The 19,018-nt window shown below is 39.8% G+C and overlaps 1 protein-coding gene across 4 annotated transcripts in view; it reads left to right on the top strand.

The window, feature by feature from the left end:
* ULK4 (unc-51 like kinase 4) overlaps positions 1-19,018 on the top strand; it is an 86,541-nt gene that overhangs the window by 4,638 nt on the left and 62,885 nt on the right. For 2 of the 4 annotated variants that reach the window (XM_032959493.2, XM_076071311.1), the window contains exons 2-15: positions 1,283-1,369; positions 2,265-2,411; positions 2,858-2,957; positions 6,729-6,868; positions 7,541-7,676; positions 9,507-9,608; positions 10,269-10,352; positions 10,896-10,971; positions 11,511-11,603; positions 11,702-11,817; positions 12,623-12,692; positions 16,331-16,460; positions 17,105-17,191; positions 18,247-18,307. In XM_032959493.2, the coding sequence (XP_032815384.2) occupies positions 1,286-1,369; positions 2,265-2,411; positions 2,858-2,957; positions 6,729-6,868; positions 7,541-7,676; positions 9,507-9,608; positions 10,269-10,352; positions 10,896-10,971; positions 11,511-11,603; positions 11,702-11,817; positions 12,623-12,692; positions 16,331-16,460; positions 17,105-17,191; positions 18,247-18,307 (1,426 nt within the window). In that variant the 5' untranslated portion in view covers positions 1,283-1,285. Of the gene's footprint in view, positions 1-1,282; positions 1,531-2,264; positions 2,412-2,857; positions 2,958-6,728; positions 6,869-7,540; positions 7,677-9,506; positions 9,609-10,268; positions 10,353-10,895; positions 10,972-11,510; positions 11,604-11,701; positions 11,818-12,622; positions 12,693-16,330; positions 16,461-17,104; positions 17,192-18,246; positions 18,308-19,018 lie in introns of those variants that run through there. The other 2 variants (XM_076071312.1, XM_076071316.1) reach the window with 2 other exon arrangements.

The raw sequence follows: 19,018 nt of genomic DNA, 5'->3' as shown, positions 1-19,018 counted from the left end.
ACACATTTTACAGGTAGGAACAACAGGTTCCACACTGCCTACCAGGGATTATTTGTCTGCACGAATGCGCTGTCCAACCAAGTTCCTACCTGCCCCACTCCGAAGGAACGTGTTTTGCAAATATAAAGCGGCATAATACTGTACTCTAAACACATGTTTCTAAATGTGGTGGGGGGGGGGAAACTCCAGTGTAACACGTACACTTTCGCGACCAACATTATCCATAACAGAGGTGTTTTTGGGTTATATCGCGATAAATATCAATGTGTCATTAAACCCGCCACACCAAACACAGCCAATTAGTAATGTGTGTCACGTAAACACAACAATGTCAATTCGTTACAAGTACAGCAAACTAATCGTCTGTGTCGGGTTTAACGACACATTAATATTTATGCGATCTAACCCAAAAAAAACCTCTATTATGGAACACTCCAGCGTGTCTGCGCTCTCATCTCACTTTAAAAATGCCTTGCGTTAATTCTAAGAGAACGATTTAACCACATCACCGTTGCAGTATATTATCACAGCAATGCATTTGATGAAACAGAAATGTAATGTCAAAGTTAAAACTGTTACTCATTATATTCTTGGTTCTTTCGGTAAAGTCACGTAGAAGGGAAACAATAAAATAAAAATATAAAACGATAAAATTCCCACGACGTTTCGACTGCAACACAAGCAATCATCATCAGGTGTGAAAGAATAATAATATCACGACAAGCAATCGTCATCAGGTAAAAAAATATATAGCGGGAGAGCTTTTAAGGCAGGATGTTATAAAGGTTTGAGATGGGTCTATCTCATTATTTGATCTATCTACGTGGCTTTACCGAAAGACCCAAAGAATATGAATTCCTGCAAAGATTTTAACTGTTAATTACAGCCTTCGAAAATATAACCAACGGCTTATACTTCCATCACAACAGTTATCTCAATAAACTACAGGAATAACAAGGTTATGATTTATTTAGTTTACGACCATAATAAAGATTGCGTTTCCACTTCGCCCAGTCCATCTCTGCGAGCCATGGTGAGCCAAACACCATGGCAACCGTTATTGCAGGAATAAACCATTCTACATTTGAGGTAGGGGGGGTAGTCTTAATAGCCAAACATTAAAACAACCTCAAAACACCCGAAAACGCGTTTTTTGCGATTAATTGTAACAAATTCACATCCATTACATTTTGTTTGTAATTGTAATGGGCGTGAGTAACGAATATTGTACTTTAATGACGTTGCGTTTCGTTGTTGGTATTAAACCCTCCCCTCCACCCAGGCAATGGTCGAGCCCAACGGCCGAGCGAGACGCGCTGGAAGCCCCACCACTGCAAGCCTCTTCTTCATTGGCATCGTGAATAGAGAGGCATTGCATTTTATTGTCGTTTTGTGGTTATGTTTACATTAATTACTTCTTGATTGTTATTCTATCACCCAGACCTGCGTTCTAGTGCCTCATTGTCACTTGGTGTCGCCGTTTACACGGTTCATGGTGGACAGCAGTTCTGGAGTTGTTACTGCTGCACTGTACGTACTGTACCATTACTAGTTACGGTTCATGTACTGAACTTTATATGTGCGCATTAATTAACTGCATACAATGCGGTGGTATTAAAGAGCGTGTCCGCTGTATTGTACAATACTGTATTGCTGTTTCCACGCGGATGGACTGGTCCCCGTCATAGAGTGGGACAGGCAACGTGATTGATTACTATATTGTTTGCGTTAAGAGTCGAATGGTTCATAGTGCACTGTGCTAACCACTATGCCACTACTCTCATCCGTATATTGTGTACTGTACTGGACTCTACGTCATGCACTATTTTGTGTACAGTGCTGTACGTTGTATACACGGCAGTCCTCAATAGCCAAAGTGGCTCCCCATTCAAGTAATCGATACGGTGCTGAAAAGTAAATTCCCCGTGGTGGGGAGGTTTTATTTAATGAAACCGCCTCTGTTAGAGTCTCATCGGTACGTAATTTAGTGGCCCTGGATAAATTATGGATTGATTCGTTTGCCCTGGAATAGGTCAATTTGCAAGGCGTAGGTTTCACGATAAAATACAAACATGTGAGAAAGCTGATATGGTTTCGAATTCTTTTTTTGTTTACTACATCGACTAATTTAAACGAAGCAGTACTGAAATAACCCTGTACTCTTTTTTTGTAAAGTAAACCGAAGCAATTCAAGGTGCGTTAATTGTGCTGAAACAACCCGGTGCGTTAATTGTGCTGCCATTTGTTTGGCTCTTCTATTGCAGCAAAGTGGCATGGAAAACTTCGTCCTTTACGAGGAGATTGGCCGAGGCCGTCACACCGTGGTCTACAAGGGGCGCCGGAAAGGAACGATCAACTTTGTGGCTATCCTGTGCGTTGAAAAGTGCAAACGCCCCCAAATTACGAACAGGGTATGTTCCAGGCTCTTGGTGCCGATTTCTTCGGCTGATCTAAAAAGCATATATTTGTTTTTTTTGTCCCGTAATTGCATAAAATGCAATTATTGTAAGCAAAATATGTTAGGAATAGAAATATTTTCCTTAACATAAAACAAATTCGTATTACAATTTTTTTTCTTTTCCATGAGCATTTGGACAGCTGCTATGTGTGTTCCTTAGACAGAGGCATGCGTCTATATGGTGGGGGCTATTTCTCTTTAGTGCAACCACTATTGACTGCCCACAAAGTAGTACAAATATAAAAACCTCGTAAGGACGATAGGCTGAGTTGACCTCTGATCAGGATTTGATCACATGACCTTTCTGATTGAGTCAGTGCCACCCAGCCACATACAATAATACACAATAATGTGCCTCGTTTGATAATATTGACACTTGCCTATTTGACTTGATTACAGGTGAGGTTAACCCATGAAGTTATTCATGAGAATATTGTGCAGTTTCTTGAGTGGTACGAGACCAGCAATCACTTGTGGCTGGTGGTGGAGCTCTGTACAGGTACCATGTGAACCATATAAACTTTGTGAAGTGCCTGTGTTTCCTTACCCCAAGCTACATATATTATCTAGTATTGCAGTATTTAATATTAATTAACCGGTGAATGTGACGCAACCTTGGCAATGTAGCACCGTCAGCTATTTAGCGCTTCAGGAACAGAAGGAAGAAGCTCACAACACATGAACCAAAATGTTAGACATCATACTGAACTATCTTACCTATAAAAGTCACTTTTTGTCTGTCATTTATCTGTCTGTGTGTGTGTGGACACACCTTGTGACGCTTTAAACTGACAAACTGCTGAGTTTACGTTTCAACAAACTACACACATACGACGCAATAAGCCCCCCCACGAAACATTGCTATTTGTTTTTTCCATCCTTAAAATGTAAAGTAGTTAAATTAACAATTTATTGTTATGTTACTACGCTGAGGGCGGCGTCAAAGCACGCATCTGCGCATGCTCGGCAAACGCTGACCCATACCCATCATTGCCCCTAGCAACACACGTTGTCGGTGGGGCCGGGGGGGGGGGAAATTCTCATTCACGTTCAAAATGCAAAAATAACACGTTGAGGTAAATTCTTCACAGTGTGATGTCCTCTTCTTCCCCCTCCCACCCCAATGTGTGAACTTACTACTCTAGGGTCAGTAGATACTACTATAGTCCTTAGATACTATTACTGTAGAGTGGGAAGAGGATGGGGGGGGGGGTAGCAGGCCAGCCCCAGCCAGCCAAGGTGCCACCTCGGCCGGCTGGGAAATCTAGGCGAGGCCGGGGCTGTGCACAGGACTAGGCCTCACCACGGCACTCTGTTAAGTTAGTAGTTACTACTATTATAGAGTCGATAGATACTATTATAGAGTCGGTATATACGACTATAGAGTAGGTCGATACTACTGTAGAGTAGGTAGACACTACTATACTCACTAGATACTACAATAGTCAGTAGTTATGACTATCAAACGGTAGATACTACTATAGAGTTAGTCGATACTACTGTAGTCAGTATATACCACTGTAAAGTTAGCAGATACTGCTATAGAGTCGATAGATATTATTATAGAGTCGGTAGATACTACTACAGTCAGTAGATACTGCTATAGAGTCAGCAGATACTACTATAGAGTCAGCAGATACTACTTTAGAGTTAGTAGTTACTACTACAGTCAGTGGATACAACTATAGCATCAATAGATACTTCTATAGATTCAGTAGCTCCTACTACAGTCAGTAGATACCAATACAGACCGTATATACTGCTGCAGAGTCAGTAGATACTATAGAGTCAGTAGATACTACTGTAGAGCCAGATACTAGTGTAGAGTCACTAGATACTACTCACTCTATTGTATGTAGGATATGGGGGGGGGGTCGACATTTTTGGAAGCCTTTTAGAGCAACTATTTACCCCCCAATTTCTATAACTTTTTGGACTTCTGCAAGCCTCTTGTAATTTTGTTAACGGACAAATGGACACACAAACGGAACGCCGGACTTTCACAGTAGCTTAGTATTTGTGTATGTTTCTGTTATGTTCTTAAGAGACGACAAGTTTTGAAGTATATTTTCCCCCCGTGCAATGCCGGTTACTTTCCGCTAGTACATATATAACACAACTTTTAAAACCTATGCAGTAACATGAAGTCATTTATTTGATCACGACTCAAATATTATTTTCCATGAATCTTATTAACTCCATTAAAATAATTTTGAAAAAATCCATAGCACTTTATTTAGCAGTTTAAGGCATTAGTAAAGGTAGTGAAGTAAACAAATTATGCAGCAGAATTGTCTAACTTTATGTGATGCCACTGCACTTTATAGTGCTGAATTTTAGGTTTTTGTTCCCCAAAAAAGTAAAAAATCTGAGGTCACAGTACAGCTGTACAAGTACAAACATAATTCACACTATTGTCACAAAAAACATTTGTAAATGTGTTAACAGCAGTTTAATCCTTAATAAAGGTTTTGAAAATCTTTAAAGCATTATAGAATGACAGCATTGTTCAATGATGAAATTGTCTTAATATTGCATCGGTAAACTAATTTTCTATTCCAATTTATACATATGTAGTGAGTCCAACTGAGTCGCAGATGTTATTCTTTAGAGGCAACATATTTATTATATCAACACGTAATACACAAAGGGGTAACTGCCCCTTTACCAGATACAGCCTAGGGTGGTGACCACCCAGCTAACTACACTATACGGAGGAGTTACAGCTACAAAGGGTCGGACCCTCACTCGGGTCCCGGCCACATGTTGATGCCTTGTAGGACGTAGAGCTTCCAGCTTGTAGGACGTGGAGCTTCCAGCTTGTAGAACGAAGCGACCCCGGTCCCTCTCAGAGACCCACCTTATATCCTCCCGGGTCATGGCTGGCTCCGCCCAGGCCCCGCCCGCCTTCTCGAGCGTTCTAGCTGCCTCTCGATCCCTCTCGAGAGCTCTCCCCGGACACGTGATCACCCCCTAGCCCCCCCACCTGGGGCCCTCTCTGTGGACACTCTGGATCACGTGTCTACAGGGTCAACCAGAGTGCCATGGCCCACGGCAACCCTGTCCCTGGGCTGACACTCTCCCGCTCCCCCTTGTGGGAGCCCGCACTACACGCTATGAGTGGTGCCCGCGCTATCCCAGTGCTCACCAAGCCCCGCTAGGGCTGGTACTACACCCATCTCCGGGGTGTAACGCGATGACGGTGCATCGCACGCCGTGCTATAGTAAAGCCGGCATCACACAGCAACCCACCCAGTGCTGTCCGCGACGTAGGAACATCGCACGCCACGACCGTCCCGGGCCGGCACCATACAGTGACATCCCCGATGTCACTACACATACATATAATAACAATTACTGGATTAACACCTCTCCACGTGTCTCTCATGGGAATTGATTCTACTGATAATTGTGTGAAATACACTGAAACAATTTTGGTCTAAATTATTAAACATATCCCTTTTTTACCAATGGTTTATGTCTGTTAAACATTACAGTATTATGTTTTATTAAACTTTTTTGCAGGCTGTATTTGAACAATTACATCTATTCTAAGAAAAAAATATAGTACAAAATATGCTGTTAAAACTGTTAAATGATGAATTTGTAGAGTGACTTTAAAAGGAGGAATACATTTAAAATGTATTCTCCATATAATACAACAAAAATAAATCCAGCAAAGTGAATATAAACTTGACTCACATGTGTTGTGAATCCAACTCCAAGACTTGTGGAAGGCTTGTTTCACGAGCACTCAATAACTCCAGATGGAGAGCTTGTGAACATAACCTGCATATAACATGGGTGGAGTATTACTCATCCACTTTGCCTTTAATACCTAGAAGCCCTCTCCTCCCACTGCACGTGGTCACTGGCAACGTCATTTGTAACACTGAGAAACACCCGGCTCCAGCTACCACAGGTCACAAGTATTGTATGGTTGTTGCCGAAGACATGGTGCATGTCAGCATGACATGGCAGCAGCAGTCGCCGCCATGCGGTTGGCATGACAGCAACACCGCATACCCTCCTTGGTGAATGTAGCATGTCTAAGAGTCACAGGAGGTACGTTCTACAAAGAACCCCTATGTTAAGTGACATGAAGTCAACGTTCCAAGTTGCTTAACCTGTCCTGCCATTAAATTTCTGTCGTACTCTGCATAGATCTGTAATGCTAAGTAGTGCTTCACCACCTGTTGTGCTACTTAATGTGAACCTTGTGCGATCATAGGCTGTATGAAGGCTAGTCTCTTTGTGTGCTGTTTGGAAGGGGGCTCTTTGGATGCCGTGATTGCCCAGGACAAGCACCTCCCAGAGGATGTCGTGCGGGAATTTGGAATTGACCTTGTGAGCGGCCTGCTTCACATCCATGAGCTTGGCATCATCTTCAGTGACCTCACCCCAGCAAAGGTTAAATGTTATTTCGTTGTAATTGACAGTACTTTATTGTGTTAGATACTTAAGAGGTTTTATATTTGCTAGTTTGAATGAAACAGGTAAAGCAAGCTCCGACATTAGGCTTTATACAGTATACAAAGTCAAAGTATCTCCTTTGCACAATGCGCACTGCACCTGGACAGCACTCATCTCCACTCTAAATGCACCCACATTAGCTCCACTAACAAAACGTTAATTAAAAGTCCTTTGTACCATATTGTACCATATTGCAATTTTATATATGAAATAGTAAAGCTTATAAACAGTGTGGCACTAAGCAATAAAATGATGGCTGGATTGGGAAGAAGATGAATTACAGCTGTATAGGACAGCATGGTATTTTGTCAAAATGGGAATTCCTGAATTTAGAAGTGTATAGGAAATGATGATAATGACCATAACAATACATTTATGCAAATAATGAATCTGTACATTTTTTGTTTTGATGTTTATATATTTCATTAATTGCATTTTGAATGATGTATAGTTTTTAGAATACGTGTAATGTACAAGTAATAGAAGCTGAACACAGCAAAAGTATTACTAAATGTCCTGGCTACGAGCACACACCGTGGTGTCTGAGACAAAATAATGCGGTCTATCAAATTGTGAAATGGCACTTGCCAATGACACTGATATCCACAGATTATGCTCGATGGACCGGGCAATCTGAAGCTCAGTAACTTATCCCTGGCCCGAGCCGAGGGGGAGAATTTACAAGAGTTCTTCAGCCTGGTGGCCGGAGAGGACGGGGACTCACCTGACCCTGAGGCTGCTCAAGGTTAGGTTCTCATGTTCATGAGCACAGTCCATTGGCTGACTTAAACCTGATGTCACAATTTATTTTTAAAAAACATTGGCAGGACACATTCTGTAAATAGGACAACCACTTTTGACTGCCTCCAATAATGATGCTAATTTTATCAACTCTGCATGTATGATGCACTGAGTTTTTGGGCAATATCATTGACACGTGTAATGTCACCTTTAATTGCTAACATAAATGTATACTGTGCACAGTTCTTCCAGATGAGTGGGGTATTTGTCACGTCTATATTGGTTTTGAGCAGAAAAAAATAGTTGTGTTTATGAGCTGTGATAATAACTATTATTTGCACTTACATATTCGGCACCTTTCACAAAAAGTCTCAAGGTGTCATGATGCAATAGATATACTATGCAATCCCCTCCAGTTATAATTACATGAGCCATCTTTGGTTATACAGAGAAAATGTCATCTGCACTCAACGTAGCTTATTAAATTATTGATTCTGTTATTTCACAATACATTGATTACATCTCAAGTAGGTAATCTAGATCCAACTTTAAGCAAGAGATAGGAAATGGGGTATATAATGAATGTACATGTACAATACTTGTTATGAAAGGCATACATTTATGAAGATATTTAATCCATATAGTATGTTTACACATTGCCTGTCGAGATCATTATAATGTTCACCAATCTGCTGTATTATTGGCAGTACATTGCAGTTTCGGAATAAAGGAGGGTTTTATTATTTCCAAGAAAACTGGATTTGAGATGATGTTTAACATATTGGTAGTAATATCGGAGAATGTGTTTGGAGAATTGTAGATTGTGCAGTGATGAAGCTCATTACATGGATTGGGTTGCAGGTTTTCAAAGCTTAAAGTTAATCAAATTGAACAGCTAAGTGCAGTCAGTGCAGAGGAGAAATACTTGTGCTGTAAGTGCCATTACAGTTTATTGTAATATGGCATTCATTATGGAACACTGAAAAATATATAACTTGAAAGTCAGTAGCATATGTATTCCAAAGAAACTATTTATTCAGACTTCATATGTATTTATAATGGTCTGTTAAAGCTTGGATTCAGTGAATTTTAAAAGCAATAGAGAGAGGACAGGGTTTTGTCAGAATGACATTACAAATTTAAACAGCGCTCAAAGGTGTCACTGCACAGAGTGCATTGCTGTGATGTTTATGCAAGGCATTCAAGCACTCATTGCGATTGGCATTCAGTCACATTTTTACTGAGTTCAAGGGTCGTAGGTCATGCACAGGTTATGTACAATTCTATCGATGCCTGGTTTATTCTGGTCATAATGAGCCCTTCACAATTTACAATAAAAAAAACTCTTAATACATGAGTGGTAAATTAAATTTGTTATGTACATATGCAATACTAATGTGCATAATGTACCCAAGAATGCCTCACTGAATCTCAAAACTCTTTACAAGAGATTCCTGCAATGCTGGTGTATGTTGCTAATGCCATTAATGAGTGTTTCGCTTTTAGGAGACAACTGGAGTACCTGGAGCTAATCTGTACATATGAAGATATTAAACTCAGAGCTCCACACAGATAAATTAAACTATCTGTTTCTGTTCTTCCAGCTCCTGGCCACCTATGGATTTACCCCTACCCTACTTTGGGAATGTTATCCACCAACCGTTTCAGGGATGCCAAAGGAGAAGAATGCTGCCCCATGTTATTTTAATCAAAAAGACAATTTGTATTAACTTTCACGGGCAATATTAATCAAATGGAGCTCCCGGGTGGTCCTTATGAATGAGTTAAATTCATTTATGCATGAGTGCTTGTATTTCTTGATGACATTCATCAGGCTCGCCAGTCTACATGGCCCCAGAGGTGCTCAAGGGAGAGGAATTCAGTGTTGCCAGTGACTTCTTTTCCCTGGGATGTATGCTGTATGAACTGTTTACAGGTAACCATATATATTTAATTTATGTCTGTTTACCTCTGTTGACCTATGATTAATAAAAGAGAAACTATTATTATGATGGAGTTATAACTCAGATTTGGTAGGCCAATGGCAAATGCAATACAGTAGTGAGACCCCAGATAATCATATTCTTTCCGATAGGTCAATTGCATCTACAAACACAGGGAGAGGAGTTGTTACCTCTCAAGGTACCATTATCCACCCAACACTGTACCGTACCACAACATGTGCTTTGGTCAACATTGACCATTTGGTTAAATGTGGCATCTTGAATTCATTAGATTTACCATACTGTATTACAATCACAAATTAAAAGGCTAGGAATTGTGGATAATTTTGCAAAAAATATGACTAAATTACACTCGTATTTTTATCAGAATAACTGGCAGTGTTTTATCACGCAATACTGTATATGTGAACCACCGAATTATCTTTCAAGCTACCTGCATGTAGAGCTACAATTATAGGCAATTTGCTTAAGATATCTGCTAGCTTACAATATTCACAAAAGCCCTATATCACTGGTAGATGTTTTTAAGCAAGAGCCAAACGGTTCGACAACTGCAAACTCTGTATAACAAACATTACAAAAAGTAATATGGTTAACATATGTTCTTTTGTGATGCCTATTGTTTGCTCCAGGCACCCCTCCATTTTATTCTGAAAACTTCCCAGAGCTTATGGAAAATATTCTCAATGAGGTGCCAGCTACCCCAAGGGTATCAGGTGTGTGTTTTTTTGTGGCCTATCTATTATGTATTATGAATATATTTGGGAATACATTGGCAACTCTGAGCCAGTGGTGGGTATTCTTTTATTTCTCTTCTACGTGACTTTACCGAAAAAAACAAGAATATAAAATGTGTTTGTATAACGTATTAACTTGAGCAACCATTCCATTCACCGATAATAGTTTATACATAACCTGTCCATTATTGTCTAAGGTAACTGAGGTAGCAACAATACAATTCTGGTAAAAAAATATGCACTTGCTGTGCAATTTTTCAAATTTCCTTGCTGTGGTTTTCACACCTGATGATGATTGCTTGTGTTGCAATCGAAACGTCGTGAGAATTTTATTGTTTTATTTGCATTATTTAATTACTTCCCTTCTACGTGACTTTACTGAAAGAACCAAGAATATGAATCCCTGCAGTCACGAAAGCTTTAAATCGAAATTTAAACACATTTTAAGTATGATACAACATGGCTTTGCTGGCTTTCAATAAACGAAGGCTTTTAATTATGTAATTATGTTTACTGTATAAGGAGAAAATGCAAAGAAACCCTCTCCAGAATTTGTCAACCTGCTGAAACAACTGCTTCAGAAAGATCCATCTAAAAGGTAACTTAGGTGCCTGAATTCAAAACTGCCTATTTCACTTCATATCGAGTTTTTGAGTGAATCATATTAGTAAATTTATCAAAACCACAGTGCCCACCTGATCACACAAGGATGGCTCTGCGCTTTTCTTCGTGGAAATTACACGTTCATATGGCAGCATAGGTTCCCAGAAAGCAATGATCATTTTATATGACCGGAACGAGTCCTACTCTGACTGCGATTTGAATTCTCGACCTTGCAATTGTGAGTTAAATACTCATCCATCAAATTAATTTCATGAGTTATGATTTGAGTCTAAAATATTTAAAAGCTACATGGCACACATTTACTAGTATTACAGCAGCATGTTAGCATCATGGTCAGTTTACTCATCACTATTAATATATTGTTCACTGTCTCCATGTAGTCATGGTAATACATGTCGTTGGAAAATATATAACATCAATTGGCACCCATTGGGTGAGATAACTACTGGGCTAGCGAGCTCTCCTTTGGTTGGTGTTTAACAGTGTTGCCACTTCATCTCTGCATGGGTGCAGGCCGGAGAGGCAGGCTCTGCTAGAGCACCCATTCTGGAAGGGCGCCTTTTCAGAGTCACTCCCCGGTGATATCGGCAAGCCTGCAGGGAAGAGGTGACGCTGTTCATCTGTTGAACACAGGTCCATGTGCTGGCACTTCTAAAGTGTGTGGGTGTGCTCATATATATGTGTATGCATGTGGTCCTGTGCAGTGCTTTAAATGAGGATGTGGTTGACGCCTCATCTGCATCGCCTCCCAAGGGCAGCTCCGTGGCTTCCACAGCCACCAGCCTAGACCGCAGCACCCTCAGCCGGTCCTTCAAGCTCGGTAAGGATTGAGGCAGCACTGAACTGGCACTAGGGATGAATTTTGGATTTTTACAGACTTTATCAGGTCTTCTTTTTTGGATTTTAGGATCCTTTTACATGATACAATACTTCAACGTGTCTTTTAACATAAGTGACCTGATATCAACACTTTTGGTCAGAAAAATTTAAGGTGATAGCATTTTCTGCGAGGCCATACATCCTGGTCCATCCAAAACAAAACAAAAAACATCTGATCATCCGAAAATGTAATATCTAGGCTTAATTTTCAGATTTTTCAGATGAATCTGACAATTGGGGACACACCTAAATGGCACTGCTAATCATCCTGGGTTTACATTTTCAAATCTGGATTTCAATTATCTGTGATTAGACTACGTTTTTAAGTGTATTGAGTTGATTATCTATGCCTGGTCACCAGTGACTGCATATCTGTTTTACTGAAATGTATCTTGGTTATCGAAAATATAAAGTATTAGGATATATTAAATTAATTATGCCATGCAACATTTTACAAAGTATAAAGGACAGTATAGCTGAGCCCCATTGAAGAGATTTCAGAAGTCGCTCATCCAACTTACTCCATACGAGAAGTTGTCTTTTTCTTGGTTAACACTTGGGACATAAACTTATAATCTCAGTTGTATTGACTTAGTGCTCAGATAAATGCATTACTATTAGACATTGAACCACCCAGCCAGCTCTAATTTCAGTGTTCTCTTCTCATGTGAGAGGAATATTTTTAAATTATATATGATTTAATTCACTTCCCTTGTTAACTGTTACTGCTTCTGTTTATTTTACAGAGAAACCGGATGAATTGAGGCCTAAAAGTGTCATGGACACGGAGAACAATGAGTCAATGTTTTCTCTCAGGTTTGACATTACTTTTTATCATATTGCATCTCATACCTTTTGTTACCTGTACACTCTTAACATCTTAACCGTGGTTCGTTGAGATTAATTTGATCATTTAGTGGCAGTATGCAAATGTAGTTTTATTCTTTGCCTGTCATGCTTGTACCAGGAATAAGGTATTGTATTAAAAGAAGCAATGATTTGGTGCCCTTCTCCAATGCTATCCTTGAGTCAGAGGTGAAAATTGCACATTTATATGACACTCACGGGAAGAACCCAGCGTTGCCCGGGGTAAAAATATATTTCAAAACTTCTCTTAGAAACATAACATATGCATACACAAATACTAAGCTATTGTGAAAGCCCGGTGTGCCGTTTGTCCATTTATCCGTCAACAAAATTATAAGAGTCTTGCTGAAGTCCAAAAAGTTAATAAAGTGGGGGGTAAATAGTTGATCTAAAAGGTTTCCGAAAATTGTCGACCCCCCCCCCCTCAAAAAATATTTACCCCTGCGTAGGCACACCCTACATACAATAGAGTAGTATCTAGTGACTCTATAGTAATATCTGACTCTACAATAGTATCGGGCTCTACAGTAGTATCTACTGACTCTATAGTAGTATCTATTGACGCTATAGTAGTATCTACTGACTCTGTAGTTGTATCTACTGACTGTATAGTAATATCTACTGAGCCCAGTAGTAGCTACTGACTGTATATTAGTATCTACTTACTGTAGTAGTAACTACTGACCGTAGTAGTATCTACTGACAATAGTAGTCGCTACTAACTATACAGTAGTATCCACTGACTCTATAGTAGTATATACTGACTGTAGAAGTATTTACTGACCGTAGTAGTATCTATTAACTCTACAGTAGTATCTACTGACTCTTTTATAGTATCTACTGACTAGAGTAGTATTTACTGACTAGTATCTACTGACATTAGTAGCTACTAACTATACAGTAGTACCTACTGACTCTATAGTAGTATCTACTTACCGTAGTAGTATCTACTGACTGTACAGTAGTATCTACTGACGGTAGCAGTATTTACTGACCATAGAAGTATCTACTGACTGCAGTAGTATCTACTGACTCTATAGTAGTATCTACCGACTATAGTAGTAACTACTGACTCTATAGTAGTGTCCACTGACTAGTAGTAACTACTAACACTACAGTATTTACTGACTCTATAGTAGTATCTACTGACTGTAGAAGTATTTACTGACCGTAGTAGTATCTATTAACTCTACAGTAGTATCTACTGACTCTATAGTAGTATTTACTGACTGGAGTAGTATTTACTGACTGTTGTAGTATCTACTGACCGTAGTAGTAGCTATTAACTCTACAGTAGTATCTACTGACTCTATAGTAGTATCTACTGACTGTAGCAGTGTCTACTAACTCTACAGTAGTATCTACTAACTCTACAGTAGTATCTGCTGACTCTATAGTAGTATTGACTGACCGTAGTAGTATCTACTGACTGTATAGTAGTAGCTACTGACTGTAGTAGTATTTGCTGACCGTAGTGGTACCTACTGACTGCAGTAGTATCTACTGACTCATTAGTATCTGCCGACTCTATAGTAGTATCTACCAACTCTACAGCAGTATATACTGACTGTAGTAGTATCTACTAACGATATAGTATGATCTACTGACTCTATAGTAGTATCCACTGAGTATAGTAGCAACTCACTCTATAGTAGTAACTTCTGACTTCATAGTAGTAACTTCTGACTCTATAGTAGTGTAGTGAGTTCAACTGAATCACAGACGTACTCTTGGAGGCAACACATTTATTAACACCAACACACGGGGTAACTGCCCCGTAACAGGATAACAACCTATGTTGGTGACCACCAGGCTAACTACACTAATTACACCGTAACTAGATACAACGGACCGGACCACAGCTTGGGTCCAGGTCCACGTGTTGGAGACTCTGCAGGACGTATAACGTAGACGAAGATTTATTCAGGATGAACAACAGCGCCGGTCCCTCTGGGGGACCCGGCTTATATCCTCTATGGCGTGGCTGGCTCCGCCCTTGGCCACGACCACCTTACAGAATCCTCAAGCAGGATCTCGACCCTGACACGTGACCACCCCAAGCCCCTACTAGGCGCCCCTGTGTTGACTTAACCGGTCATGTGGCCTCTGGGGTCAACCAGAGTGCCACGGCCCTTAGTAATTCCATTTCCATCGCCGGCACTCCCACACCCTATCCTGTAGGGGCCAGCACTGCACGTCAAGCGTGGTGCCATCCAGCGCTATCGATCAGCGCTCACCGAGCCCCTTTAGGGCCGGTACTGCACCCACATCCAAGTGGTGTCCGCGATGTCAATACACCGCACGCCGGGCCTCTCTAGGGCCGGCATCACACAGTGACATCCCACGATGTCACTACAGTAGTATCAACCAACTCTATAGTAGTGAATACTGACTCTAAAGTAGTATCTAATAACTATAGTATCTACTGACTGTATAGTCGTATCTACTGACTCGATAGTCATATCTACTGACTATAGTAGTATCTTCTTATCTACTGACTATATAGTATTATCTACTGACTCGATAGTAGTAGCTGCAGACTCTGTAGCAGTATCTGCTGATTATAGCGATACTACTGACTACAGTAGTATCTACTGAATCTGTAGTAGTATCTATTTACTCTATAGTAGTATCTACTGACTATAGTAGTAACTACAGACTACAGTAGTAGCTAATTAATATATAGTCGTATCTATTGACTTTATAGGAGTGTCTACTGACTATAGTTGTAACTACCAACTCTATATCAGTATCTGCTGACTCTATATTAGTATCTGCTGACTCTATTAGTATCTGCTGACTCTATAGCAGTATCTGCTGACTATAGCAGTATCTGCTTACTCTATAGCAGTATCTACTGACTCTACGGTAGCATTTACCGACTGCAGTAGTATCTCCCGACTCTACAGAAGTATCTACCTCCCCCTCTGCCCCAACCCCCCCCCCCCCTCTCTATATCTAAGGCCTCGACACAGAGACGTTGTCTTTCTGTGTGCCTATGTGTGTGTCTCTCTCTGTTTGTCTCTGTGTGAGTCTCTCTCTGCTTGTATGTCTGTCTGTGTGTCTCCGGGTCTATGTTTTGTCTCTCTCTCAAATTTAGCACTCTTTGGAAGAAAGGAATCAACCGGGTGGGGAGTTGACTGTTGTGTTGGTCGACTCTCTGTGTTGTATTGCATTATATTTCCAAGTCAACTATGTTTGTTTTCTCATTCATTTGTACCTGATGATGGTTGCTTGTGTTGCAATTGAAACGTCGTATTCTATTATTTTATTTTATTTCTTTCTACGTGACTTTACCGAAAGAACCAAAGAGTAATTCCTGCAGTCACGAAAGCTTCGAATCTACTTTGTATTGACGTTTATGGAGTATCCTTCAGTTTTATTTTTTGAATTGCATTTTAGTTTAAGATGACATTCATCATTAACCTGTGGTCTGTAACGTAAATTATAGAACTCCATTGGCACTGGTGCACAAACAATGATAAAAACGTCCGTCATGTACACTTCCTTGTAATACATAGCATAATATGGTAAAATGTTGGACAATGCTCCTTTTTATTTGTGCTGTGGCCCTTGATCTCCCTTAGTTCACGATCCCGGGCAGGTGTGGGTCCAAGTGCTGCCGTTCCGCCAGGTACCCCAAGCCGGGCCAGGTCAGCCGGACAGAGACAGCCTCCCAGAACGGCAGGCACTGCAGATGCATCGACAGCCTCGCAGGTTCGTGCTCTCACGCGTTTCTTAATGCGCGTTACATTGCACTTTTGAGCAAACACGCTGTGCCACATTCAAATGTGGCTGGGCAGGTTTCAGTTCACTCGGTGTTGTTTTGCTCATGGATGATTCAAGTCAGGGCTGAATGGAATGTACCACGTGCTCTCATTGTAGGCAGATGGGTTGCCGTCTGTGGCATTTCGAGACTGACGTTATAATTTGCAGGAAATGCAATAGAAAATGAGTTTGCAAATATCATGCCACGCTATGCATATACAAGTCCATATTTCTGGTATATTTATGCATTTTGGAATATGTTCAGGAGTTAAATGCCAATGTCTACATCTGCTAGCCACGAGAGGGCTACTCTTCTGTTCATGCAATGTACTTCTGTTATTTTTGTCTCTTTGTGATGAATACCTTGAGCAGCAGAAGGCACACATTTGCTCCTTTAGTGAACATGATTTAACTGTATACAATATTAATGGCTATTTTAATATAATGGATTGTACAGAATTTCACAAATGCATACCAGGCTCTGTGCATGTTTTGCAGTCATGCTAATATTGAACATGCCATGAATATGTGGTCTTTGCATGTTAGTAGCTAGTTGTAGTGAAGCCCTTTGCAATGGTTGTTTCTTGTTTCAGCAAGCCAGCGAGCAGGTCTTTTCTACATGGGAGCTGATTTTTCATGAGTCAGACCTGCTCATCACTCCAATAATTGATAACCCCAAGGTAATTGTTTAATAGGAATAGGAATCAACAGTGTCTAAATATGCTGTTATTGACGTTTTTATCTCACGATTAAAGGTTTGCAAGTTAAAATCCTCATAAGGGGTCAACTAAACCCAATATCTATTGGGGGTCATTTAATAAGTACCACTGTGCAGGAATTCATTCCTATATAGATCATTATCTCCTTCCTTGGGAATGTAAAATTTCCACGACTGTCTTAAAACGTCATCATCCTACACAGACTATATACAAACGCTTAATTTAAAAGGAAAATTAATAAAATATTGCTTTATAATTGAAAAATAAACATTGAACTGTTGTCTTCTTCTGTATGTTAGTTGGCTTCTACATGTTACATATAAGTTGTTCTTTAATCGGTTCAAAGCTCATTGACATACACTCATTTACATATAAATGTAAAGTTCATTACCACTACTAACTGCTGTATTTGAAACTGAAATGCAATATATCACACAAATAGGTTTTTGTTAAAGGCTATTTGGTTTGTTGTTAAAGTATCACTTAAATGCATGCTCATCAGCAGCATCAGCATGACCGCCTACATTTGGGTTAGTACTGCTGATGCTGGCAAGCCCAGTAACATGATGTAACACTGAACCAAGAATGCCTGTGCGACACTGATTAATTGTTTCTGTGCTTATTTTTAATTCTTAACTAAATGAAGACCTTTATTTTTTTCCACCGAAAGCATTGTACCAAATATGTTCATGCGTTATTTTGTGTACTTCTATCGGGTATTTTTGTTGGGAATTAGTTGTTCATGAACAATTTTGTTCATTATATTGCAGTGTAATCTTGTTGTCATCTCGGCCCATGTTTTTTGTCATGGGTGAGTTTAAAACCTGATGCCCCGAGTCACTATTGTGTAATATTTGAGGCCTGCCATGAATTTAATACAGCTTTTGTATAGCAACTCGTGTAGTTGTTGACTTTCTTTGTTGTATTAACATATCCCTTAAAATAGTATGTTTACTTGAACGTTTTTTATTAAAAACAAATTATCGTTTCTTATATGTGTTGTTTTTTTCACATAGATCCTGAAGCCAGTACCAGTAAAGTTTGACCCAAAGACCCTTGGTGTCCCTGCTATTACAGGTGAGGAGCTAATCCTTTGCGAAAGGAAAACATTAAAGACATGACTATAGGAAGAGCCTTCGATATACTACAATAATGTAATGGGCATTATATGTCCTTGCTTGGAATTACTCAGAGACTGAAAAAGGAATATGTGGATCAGGGAACAAACACACATTATAGACATTGGTAATAAATACATGTAAACAGGCTTGGCCAGTATACACCACAAGATTGCATGCTAGGTGATGAACGAGACTGGTAACAATGGCAGCCAAAGGAAAGAATGCATCCAAGAGGGTGGCTGCTGTGAAGAGTGAGGCGAATGGTAACAGCATTTCACCGTGAGAGTTCGCGATGGCATTGCTAGGTCCTCATCATTTTAGTCGATAGATAATGGCTAATGATGATTAAAAAGTGGTTACATCAAAAGTGTAAACAATGTGCAAAAGCATGTATACTATTTAACTTTTTTTTATATATACATTATTTTTCTAATTTGCTATCAGCATTATGTCATGTGAGCAAAAAATGTGCATTCAGAACTCACCCTGAGCAGTGTACCACATAATGTCAGATAACAGCACCAGGAAGATGACAACACAGAAATATGTTTGATGTCACATCATTATATAATCCAGACTAGGTGGTTAATGTATTCCCTATAAACAGCATTATTTCAAGGTAATTACACCAGAATTATAAGTCCACACAACTTTAATACACAGAATT

This window comes from Petromyzon marinus, chromosome 2 (assembly GCF_048934315.1).
Source record: "Petromyzon marinus isolate PM22_M1 ecotype Great Lakes invasive population chromosome 2, UKy_Petmar_22M1.pri1.0, whole genome shotgun sequence".
Classification (NCBI taxonomy): domain Eukaryota; kingdom Metazoa; phylum Chordata; class Hyperoartia; order Petromyzontiformes; family Petromyzontidae; genus Petromyzon; species Petromyzon marinus.
This window is presented reverse-complemented; position numbering and strand designations above follow the sequence as displayed.